The 11,394-nt window shown below is 40.5% G+C and overlaps 1 protein-coding gene across 6 annotated transcripts in view; it reads left to right on the top strand.

The window, feature by feature from the left end:
• The window catches only part of add3a (adducin 3 (gamma) a), a 105,553-nt gene that overhangs the window by 77,761 nt on the left and 16,398 nt on the right, over window positions 1–11,394 (top strand). For all 6 annotated transcript variants that reach the window (XM_087177796.1, XM_023420632.2, XM_023420636.2 and 3 more), the window contains 5 exons: window positions 2,560–2,698; window positions 3,441–3,592; window positions 3,867–3,947; window positions 9,540–9,689; window positions 10,202–10,345. In XM_087177796.1, the coding sequence (XP_087033922.1) occupies window positions 2,560–2,698; window positions 3,441–3,592; window positions 3,867–3,947; window positions 9,540–9,689; window positions 10,202–10,345 (666 nt within the window). The remainder of the gene's footprint in view (window positions 1–2,559; window positions 2,699–3,440; window positions 3,593–3,866; window positions 3,948–9,539; window positions 9,690–10,201; window positions 10,346–11,394) is intronic.

Below are 11,394 nucleotides of genomic sequence, written 5' to 3'. Positions count from 1 at the left end.
GGGGGGGTTGGTTGGTTGGGGTTGCTCCAATTTGAACAAAACGCCCCCACATGGGCATAAAACCAAAGGACCCAACTCCATTCGCGTAACACTAATGGACCGTCCCATGGGGTGACTCGAGGGGAAGTTAAGTGTCAGAGATGTTTTTCGTGCAGAGACACAGCTCTATTGGGAATATGTTGACTGTTGCATAAGCACTGAAATTAAGTAAAGGCATGAATATTCAATGCTGCTCTGCTAGAGTCATCGCATGGAAACAGTGTCATGGCCTATTTTCTCTCTCACACTGTACTGATTTTACAATGACTGGTTTAAGTTTCCACCAGGAAGTTGAAGTGGACTACCAGCCCAATCAGAACTAGTCAGTTAACTCTGGCAGATGATGGAGTGAAGCTGAGTTACAAGCAAATACAAGATTTTGCTTCCTTTTGTAGTCCATGATAAATATATATATATATAAAAAAGGTGGACCAGACGGTGAAAACATCATTAAAATGTTCAGGAAAAATTGAGTCAACATTCAACAGAGGTTGAAACAAAAGAAAGTCTGAGTCATATTATGCATACAGACCAAAAGCAAAAAAAAAAAAAAAAAAAAAAACTAAATGTGCTCTCAATAGCTGACTCAAAACCAGCCTGTACTTGAGCAATCCTAGAAATCATTTATATTATCTAGCTCAGTGAGCCAGGGTTCTCCTACAGATAGTAAGATTTAAAATGTTTGTTCACTTGTTTTGCAGTGAAGGTTTCATTTCATGGGCAGGTAAAAACACAAATGTGTAAGTGGTTGGAAGGTGTTTGTTAAAATTCGATTAACAGGATATCTTAGATGGTTTTAACACTGTTATAAATCAAGTTAACCATTGCAGAAATACTTCTGCTTCATGCTGTGTTGACATTTAACTTTCACCATGGATAAAAACAGACTTAGCCATGGGTAAAACTGGCTTTGCAAAGAGAGATGATATGAATTTAAACACATATATTGTGAGGTTGGGATAACCATACAGCTGGATGCAGCAGAGGAAACTCCAGCTTTACATTGTGACCTTATATCACAACGTCATGTGCTGTCGCTCACTTAGCTGAAGCAAATGTGACAAATTTATTAACAGGGCTCTTTCGATGATCTGATTTTCCACAAGCTGCAAAATGCAAAGAAGAAAACAAAAAATACAGATCAGAGTGTGACAGCTGGGGTGCTCCTGTGGCTCAGGGCTTAAGAGGTTGTGGACATTTCTTGCATCTTTCTTTCCTTCATTTCTTGTCCCCATCACTATCGAATAAAGGCATGATATGACCCCAAAATAATCATTTTTAAATGCTTGATGGTTAACAATGCATTTTCTTGCTGAAGCGACATCCTCTCAAACTTTCAAAAAGTCGAACTTTAACTTAGTTACGTACTTGCACAGTACGTTTGTCTGTTTGGGTCTGCGACTGGAAAATCCTTTGTACTGGTCACAGCTTTAATTACTTTAGCCGGTAGGGAAAGGTGAGTGTGCCCCCTGAGAGGTTAACAACCTTATTAAGATTATCAGGAGCTATCCATACAGTATTACCTCGTCTGCTGTTACCTGCTGCAGCCTGCGGCTTTGGCCGGAGCTCTATGAATATAACACGTCTGCAGTAGTTACACGGCCTGCAGCCCCACCACAGTTCTGTGCTGACAGTCCTTGATACTTTAAGTAAAGTGAGAAGTCTTGTGATTTAGGTTTGAACATTTGATTTATTAACTGCTGCACGACAAGGAACATTTACTTAGAAGGAAAGTGAAAACATTAAATCATACATAATTTGATATGATGTAATGCATCCAACTGTGTGTATATCTGGCCTTGCATAAGAGCATATTAGCATGTACTGTATTGTGTCTGTGGATTCAGCTGATGACTGTAGTCTGGACGCGAGGATTAGCCACACACTCTCTCTCCCAGTCACTTCAAGTAGCCAATCATAATGCAGGCTGCAAGCTAGTCAGACAACCAGTCCTGACTCAGCTTCTTGTGCAGCCAGCCTATCGTGATCCAGCTTCATAGAGCCTTTTAAGGACGATTCAGATTGACACCCGAGGAGCATGTCTAATCTGTGATTAATGCATCTCCCTCGTTCTTCCCTTCTTCATTCCCACTCGTCCTGTCTCTCTAAATGTTCCCACATCTTTTTACTCTGTCATCTCTCTGTCACCATTAATCCTCTGCCCTCTCCACTCCCTACTCTTATCTGTCTCACCATCATCTCTCATCCTTGTCTTTTCTTTTTTTTTTTTTAAAAAACATTTGAGTTCAAGGAAGTTGCAGCTCCATCTTTAAAGTTAAATAGATTTTTTTTTCACTGTTTAAGCAGTACAATGCCTGATCGAAGCATCCCAGTTCTCGAAGGCTTGATTTTCATGTATGGCACATATATTGAGAACTTGCTTTAAAAATCATAAATTGAATAATTTTTCAGTGTTGACAGAATTGCTTTCACACAGGCATTTCGTTTTTGACACATTGTCGTCTCAGTGTCATGTTATTTTCTCTCTCTCAACTCTTTCTCTCTTCTCTTTTCCCCCAGGCCTTCAAGGAGGAGTTGGAGAGTCTGATCCAGGAGCAGCAGCGGAAGGGAAACAACCCCACCGGCCTGCTTGCCCTCAGACAGATCGCTGACTTCTTCATGGCCAGCTCAGTGGCTGGCTTCAACACCTCCCCCCTCAGTGAGTACACACAGTGCTACGGCCCGTTACCCCGGGCAACCAGACACTAACATTTAGCAGAACATGCCACCCTTGCCCAGGGTGTAGCTACTCTGAACTGTGCTGAAAAACAAAAAGAGAGGAGATTCATATGCAGACCTGAGCTTTGCGTGCTCAAGGGCATAAATACCCTAAGACGACCCAACCCCAGACTCCGGAAGAGCCGTGCATTTTTCTCTAGATTTTGATCCTTTGTGAATTCTGTCCAGGAGTCCATATGTGAAATCTGCTTCCAATCAGAGCGCTGGAATGCACAACTAATACTGAATTGCATGTCACAGGCAATATAGCAGTTCAGTCCAGCTCCTCCTTAAAAGACCCCCATAATGAGCAAGTCTAATGAGGTGTGGCAGTAAACAAATTTTCAAAGGATGAAGTGTTGTTAAAAACATCTCCATGTGTAAATAAGTAATCTGTTTGATATGGAGCCAGATGTGTCATAAAGTACATCATTAAATAGAAATCCAGATGTTGCACCCGAGGTCCTGTGTGGCAGTCACTGTCGCTATTAGAAGTCCCAGCGTAACTTAAAAGATTACTAGTGAAAAATGTCAACATAGTAGAGTTGTTGTCATTGTTGACTTTAATACACAGGAGATAAAAATAGTTTTAATACCATCCAATCAGAAAAAACTGCAAACTTTTTGTGTATTATTAGCTTTTGCTTCTCATCTGAACTCTACTCCTTCTTACTCTTTCGCAGGTCTGGGGATGGTCACTCCCATCAACGACATGTACGGAGTGGAATCCACCACGATGGTGAAAGGCGAGAAGCTCACGCGTTGTAAACTGGCCAGCCTCTACAGACTGGTGGACCTGTTCAGCTGGGCGCACTTCGCCAACTCTTACATCACAGTAAGTCACCACTTAAGACTGTCGACAGTTGAGCTTTATGAAAACAATAAGATTAGATAGAGGATATCCTGATTGCTTTATTGAAATTTATATTTAGTTTCAATAATGTTTTATGTTCTGAGTAGACAGGGTTGGGTCTGTTTTCAGAGAAGACATTGTCCAATTTGGGATTCTTCAAAAACAGCTGATCCTCACTTAGATCAGTTGACATTTCCCTTGAATCAGTTTAATTCCATGACAAAAAAAAAAGTGATTTGACTTTTTCTTTTCTTAGGGCCGGGTCAGTAAAGAGCAAGACCACATCCTTATCATCCCCAGGGGATTATCATTCGCTGAGGCATCTGCATCAAACCTGGTAAGAAAAATGAGACTGACATTTTCATTTTATTTAAGTGTTGGTGTAGCTTCAGAATTGAAACACAAAGAATCACATGGACCATTTAGAAAAGGATTTTAAAGCTTAAGTTTAACTTCAGTGATTGCTTGGTTAGACTGAAACAAATAAAATGGCTTTCAATGACTGTCTGTGTCAATGTCCTTGTCTGTGCTTGTTTGCCAACAACAGCACTCAGTGTATTAAGGTTTTGGCCTTCAGAGGACGGGGCTAATGCTTTTCCACTTTGCTTAATCAGCCATTTACTTCCTTCAATTTACTTCCTTCAATTGAATAAAGGCTAGATGAAGCACATTTCAGTGTTTTGGTATTCTATAGGCACAAATGACAACGTCCCTCCCTCTGTCTCTTTCTCTCTCTGTACATGTGTTTGCCGTGTTCATTGTCACTGATTCTACATCGTATTGACTTTAGTCTGAACCACCCCACACCTCCTCTCTGCCTGCTGCTTTCCTGAAACAAGCTAGCAAATATCACGGGTGGTTCAGGTTGTTTGTCACTCTAGTTTCGGCTCAGATAGTGCACATGTTGTCATAGCACTGGGCTTGCCGTGCCAATAGATGTGTAATTATCTGTTGCCAACCCCGTTTCTTCCTGATTTGCATTTTAGCTCCCTTCAATTCTGTTTCCCTCTTTCTCTTGGTTTCGCTCTACTCTGTCTCTCTGGTTTTCACCCAAATTTTTATTTCTGCTTTGTCCAATGTATGAAAAAAAAGAAATTTAACACCCTTAGAATTTGTGCCATAAATAGTTTTGATAAACATACTGAATAACCTGAATACAATTATGACATATGCTTGGTTTGACCAGCCATGTGAATGGTTTAGTTTCAATGAACAAAAGGGCATTAATATTAATCTGAAAAACATTGTATTTGTCAACCACATACAGTGGTATCTGTAACTTTGAAGTATCAGGCGTGTGTGTGTGTTTTAGGATACAGTCTTTTACACATATAGACTTTGGTACAATCCATGAAATCAAAAATGGACAAATGAAAAACATGAAATGATATAATAAAATTATATCAAATTGCCCTGTAGTAGTAAATTCTGTCAATGTTCTTCATGTTTGTTATTGATGCAGTTTGATATTTAAGAAGCATTTTTATTTTCACCTACCATACTAAGCCACTTAACTCCCACATAATTCACCTTTTATGTTTTGTGATATTACAAAAGTTTACATGAAAGTCACTTCACACTTTAATCATATCTTCTGTCTTTTTCCTCATTTCTGTTCTGTTTGCTTTGTTGTACTTCTCTGCTTCTTTATCTTCTGCACCTGTGCAAACATACACACACGACACGCCTGTGCAGTGTTGCTGCAAGTGTGGGTTTTACAGTGGATGTATTGGCCATACTGCTGACAGACAGATTTCTGCTGGCGCAGGCAGAGATGTCGAATGTAACTCAGCTGAAGTACAGCTGGTAACCTGCTCTCTGCAGGTGCCTGATACTGAAGCTTCTGTATGAGAGAAGCTAACTCATTGCTAACTTGTGCTTCTTCAGTTCTTTATTTTCTCTGTGTAATATAATCACCCTTTCTAATATGAAAATAATAATATAAAATAAAAATAATTACCTTTTTTAATATACAATAATTTGATAAAATACAATTACCTTCTTTTTTTCTTGCTACCCCTTATTAGCAATCCTGATTGGTTTTTGTTTCTGCTAAGCACAAACAGTTATTTATGAAAACTACCTTTTTAACCCCCTAGGACCTGGCGTCCACATATGTGGACCTCACATTTTGGGTTCTCTAGACCACAATACTAACTTTTTCTCAACAAGGGCCTGGTGACCACATATGAGGATATTATACTGCCACTCGGTAATCGAAATTTAAAACTAATGTCCTCATATGTGGACATCATTTTTCTCAGGTCCCAATCAGCCTAAATAGCAAAGAGAAATTAAAAATGCACGCCATGCAAGAGTTCGGGTCTTAGGAGGTTAAAGGCTATTATCACAGGAAATATAGGTTACAATAGAAACAGAAAATTTTCCCCTAAAAGTGAAATGAAGAGCAGAAACCTAATATCTGGCTAAAGAGCACAAAATAACTGAGCCTGTCTGAGACTGTCACAGTATAAAACGATAAATCCATGTGGGTGCAATAAAGATAAATGTCAGGTTTCTATCCTTTAAATAAAGTTATTATTTGTACAACAATTTCTCTCACGTGTACAGCCTTAAAAACCATACTTGCAGTAGTTAGCTACATTTTATTCATTATTTTATTATTAATTATTTTATACAAGCAGTTCCTCTGTCTTAAAATAACAGTTAGCCAAAACTAAAACATTTCACCACTGTAACACACAACTGCTGTCTATATTAGCTGTAACTAAAATGGTTAACAGTTTAAGTTGTCATGCATGGACTATTCACAATTGTGAGAAAATTTAAAGACTGGTGAGTGATAATACAAGGGAGGACACTTTTGTCTCAGGAGTTCAAAGACTGCAGCAGTGTGTTGAGATATTTGTCATTTGTCATCTTAACGTTAGCATTTATGTTGCAACACTGACAAAATCCTCATTGTACAACATAAAGATTTTACCAATCCAGAGTTGGTGCTGTTGCTCTGTTTCCAACCAAGACTTATTTCAAATGAACCATAAACTGACAAGTATAAAAATGCAATTTTCACTGAACTCTTTGAAATCTTTTAGGCATCTTAGTGACACATCTTGTGCCACTGGGAAAAGTGTACAAACACTGTTCAGCCGTGTTAACTTAAGTACTGTTTACACTAGTATTTAAAACATAGTCAAACATAGCCCAAGGCTAACAGTAACTTAAAGTACAAATTAGGCAGTAGAGGATGGCAAGATGTTGACTCAGGATAAGAAAGATAAGGCAACATTATTTAAAATTGAGTATTTATAGTTTGTGCATCTGGACCACGTCTATCTTTGCTGTGGTTTTCTGTGTGAGAGCGATGACCACAACGCTGCAGCTGTCGGGAGACAGTAGTAGTTCTTCATCTTTCAGATCTCTCTGACTGTTTTGGTCTGTCTGTGTTTTAATGTCACTGCTGTGTGTCGCTGTTTCTCCCCTCATATTCTCTCTTCGTCTCTGTAGTTACTATACATGGCTGCGTTCCAGTGTTTAGAGAAGCAAACAGATTGATTAAGAGTCATCCAGAATAAAGAGTGTCAGAGGTTGTGCATGGGTCAGCTGGGTGGAGGCTTGAGCATCAGAGAAAGGCTGGAGTGCAGTTGGCTTTGGTCAGCTTCCATCTGCCTCTCCCTCTCTGTGTCTCTGTTGGAGCTCTGAGAAGAAGGTGGGGTCGTTTGAGTTCACGGCTCAGTCCATCTTTGTGCTCGTGGTACTTTTAATTTGGTTTTAGTTTAGTTTGATGTCAAGGCAGATTGTCGTGAAATGCATGGCTCTTAACATAATCTGAGCAATGATAGAGAGAGACTTTGTGTCTGAAGTTCAGATGTCAAGCTGTTCGATCTGAATTATCCTTGAAGGAATTTAGGGATTTCACTTTCCAAGTTTCAGCTGCCAAGCACGTCTGCTTCAGGCCCCACTCGCCTCTACGAATTTACGGTGGGCCTTTTTTTAAATTTTTCTTATCACCTACTTGACATCCAACTGAGTCACATTTCAGATTCTTCCTGACACGTCCTTTGGCTTCTTTTTATAATTAGAAGTGCTATGTTCTCCAGCGGGGCCTCTCAGCTGTAGGGCTGTTTGACCGGCAGGCTGCTGCAGAGGGAGGGAGCAGCATTTTGAAGGACATGACGGGGTGAACTGACACTGTACTGGACATGTAATGTAACCTAATCGATGTTTGATCGTCTGACAGCTGGCTGTGGCAAAGATGGCGGCAGTTAGTTACGCTCGGCCGGTGCCATTCACTTTGCTCTGCTGGGTGAACGATCAATAGACAGTCATTCATCCAAACACCCACATGGCTGTTAAAAGGCCGAGCCCCACTCAAGGACATGTCTCGGGATCGTCAGCCTGAGCTGACCCAGAGATCATCAACAAGCTGGGAGCTCCACCCTGGTGTTTGATTCAATCGATATTTTTTCTTTATCAGTGCCGGTTTTTACTCTGACACCAAAACATGTTACTTTCCATGAAATAGTCCCACACTTTTTATATGTAAAGCTCACAAACACATTAGTTGTAATGTTGTTCATTTAAACCTGTGAGAGCTACAAGAATACAAAAAACTTAACAAATGCCGTGTTTGAAATAAGTTAAAAAGGAACTACTACATTTACAAAGTTTTTACAATACTCTATGGAAACAATTGGTACTCAGGACGAAAGTGTATCAGTAGTCAGCGCTAATTACGAAGTGTCAAGAATGAATAACTTTGTGGTGTTTTAGGAAGGAAACTTGTTTTGAACATTAATTCGAAAGGTGAAAATCTGACGGAAAATCATAATGAAAACCATAATAAAAACTGGGGATGGGAAGGGAGTAAGTAACTACGTGACATTAATTGTATTATTTATTTACCATCTAATTATCTTCTCAGAATTTTATTTTCTCCACTGTCTCCATTTCTCCTGAACACAGTTTCTCTAAAGGGGCAGAGTGCAGCAGAAATGCAGCAAGTAAAAAACATATTTCGCAGGCTCCAACTGAACTGGGTGTATTTCATTAGCCTCCGACTACATGATGGATGCCCTTTTCCTGTTGTGATAGCACACACTTGGACTTAGTGTAGTGAAAGAGAAATGTGAGCTTGTAGGTTTCTGGTTTGAATCACAGAACAACATGTGCTTACAGTGATGGCAATTTTGTACAAGGTCTGAGGTAAAGCTCGGTTTTCTGTTTGTTATTAGGTTTTACCGCGAGGGCTGACATCTGCACTCGGTTTCGTTGTTGCTCTTCCCTCAGGTTTTATGCCTCTGTCTCTCTGTCCAGTTATCTGTCTTTATTCTCTCTTTTTCTCTGGTTATCCACCTCTCTTCCCTCCAGATCTCTGCCTCTATCTCTGCAGCTTTTCTATCCTCTCATGTAATCTAATAACTGCTAACTGGCTGGTAATGAAGTTGTCATAGTAAAGGACGTCATGTCCACTCTATGACTGTATTATGTTTCCTGGTAATGTTCCAATTCATTTCCTGGAGAGGAGCAGACTTAGAGGAGGAATCGTTGATAATGTGATTTCTGTCATCATGTGCATTGGTTTTGACTTATACTCTTAAGTAATGTTGGAGGGTTATCAGCTCTGTGTTTGTGTTTGAGGGAGTGGATCTGGTTATGTGTCAATCTCTGGATGTGCTTTAGTGCCTGGGTATATTTAATTACACTGATCTGGGCATGGTTAGTTTTACAGTCTGCCTCCCTGTTCGCTCTTCCAGCCTCTTTATATTCCTCCCCTCTCAGGAGAGCCCTCTGAATGATGCTGCTGTCAAACTTTCAATAAGCTTGTACAGCTTGTGTTTGAGTGTCTTTGCGCCATTTCATAAAAAAAGAAAAAGGTAAGGTAAGGTGTTGCAGCCACCAGCTTCAGATTCAAAGGAGAAATCCCTGAAGCGTCCACTGACTTTGTCTCCTCTCCTCGTTTCCCCAGGTGAAGGTCAACATCATCGGGGATGTGATCGAGCAGGGCTCCACCAACCTGAGGATCGACCCTGCTGGTTTCAGCCCCCATGCTGCCATCTACTCCATGCGTCCAGACATACGCTGCATCATTCACGTGCACACTCCTGCCACGGCTGCTGTAAGTTCACTTTACACCAGGCGGGTTTTCAGAGCTGCCCTGCAAGCAGATGACTGTGGAAACCCTCCCAGCCCTGATTAATCTGAGGCTTGTTTTTTTTTTTTTTATACAGGGAATCTGATATTGCAGATCCTCACATCAGATATTGCATTTTGAGATGAGTTCTTTCAGGGAGATGTTGAAATTTCAATGGTGCAATTATATCACTTAAAATAGAATAATAATTTGGCATCACTACTGAAAGGGAATACTCATCTGTAAATAGCCACCGTTATGGGAAGTGTTTGTAATCTGTGCTCTGCAGTGCAGGAATTCAATTACATTTCTTATGACAACAAAGAGGCTTGTCTTTGCGGTCATCAGAGAAGTACAGCTTCAAAATATTCTTCACACAGACGCGTCTAAGTGAAATGTCAGCTGCAGACTCAGCTGAATGAAACAGCTGCAATATACCTGTCAAAAGCTTCTTATCTCTCACGGCCTTCGTTCGTCTCACCTCTCCGATGCTTCAGGTGTCGTCTATGAAGTGCGGCATCCTGCCCATTTCCCAGGAGGCGCTGATCCTGGGTGACATCGCCTACTACAACTACCAGGGCAGCCTAGATGACCAGGAGGAGCGCCGCGAGCTGCAGAAAGCTCTGGGGCCAACGGCAAAGGTAAGAAAACCAAGAAAACACAGTGCTGAGAGGGGTCTTCCTGATTATCGTTCTTGAAGGAACAGCTCAACATATGGTTTGTTCACTTTCTTGTCGACCATTTGATAAGAAGTTTGATACATTTCTCACGTCTGCATGCTAAATATGAAGCTACAGCCAGCAGCCGGTTAGCTTAACCTAGCGTAAAGACTGGAAACAGGAGGAAACAATACTTAGGCTCTGTCCTAAGGTAATAAAATCTGCGTATTAGTACCTCTAAAGCTGACTTGTTAACACATTACATGTTTGTTTAATCTATGCAAAAGCCAAAGTGTACAAACAACACATCATAGTTTTACAAGGAGTTATGTGCTGGATTTTTTTCTTGGGGGTGCAGTGATTTCCTATAGTCTTTTTTTAATCACAGATGGGTTGTTAATCAAAGAGTACTGACAATAACAAGACACTCCTTGATCCAAAAACTCTACACCCACTGACTGCAGGCAAACATATGAAAAGAAGTCAACATTTCAGAAAGCTTAGAACAATCGACTCAATATTTGGAAGTCGTTTTGAAAATAATCAAGGTAAGGGTCTTTTGACATCTTGTCCTTGCAGCCGCGGAAGAAAAATGATCTAATTATCAGGGTGTGGTGTATTTTGAACAGGAAACAGTAGCAAGACAGTCAAACCAGCACATCCTGTTGAAATGTCTGCTGTGTTTGAGTTACTTTCTCACATCATTTTTATCCCTGCATGTGCTTCGCCATGTGAGTGTCTTGTCAGCGATCAACACAATTTAAATGGGCAAAACTTCAGGGAATTTAAGGGAACTTCCACGGCCTGTTCTGTTGCCAGGTCCTGCTGCTGTAGTCAAGTGGCCCAGCCTTTGTTGATTCAAGGAATCAGAAATGTTTTGGTGGTTACTTATTAATTAACAGGCTCATCGCAAAATTGTCCAGTCATATAGTTATGGACAAATGGACCTGTCTGATCAGTATTTGTGTGTTTGTGTGCGTGTGTGTGTGTGTGTGTGTGTGTGTGTGTGTGTGTGTGTGTGTGTGTGTGTG

The sequence above is a fragment of the Seriola lalandi genome, unplaced genomic scaffold (assembly GCF_002814215.2).
Source record: "Seriola lalandi dorsalis isolate HSWRI2012SDOR001 ecotype SW California unplaced genomic scaffold, Sedor1 jcf7180002054654, whole genome shotgun sequence".
In the NCBI taxonomy this organism is placed as follows: Eukaryota; Metazoa; Chordata; class Actinopteri; order Carangiformes; family Carangidae; genus Seriola; species Seriola lalandi.
The sequence above is the reverse complement of the archived record's forward strand: the minus strand, read 5'-3'. Positions and strand labels throughout refer to the sequence as shown.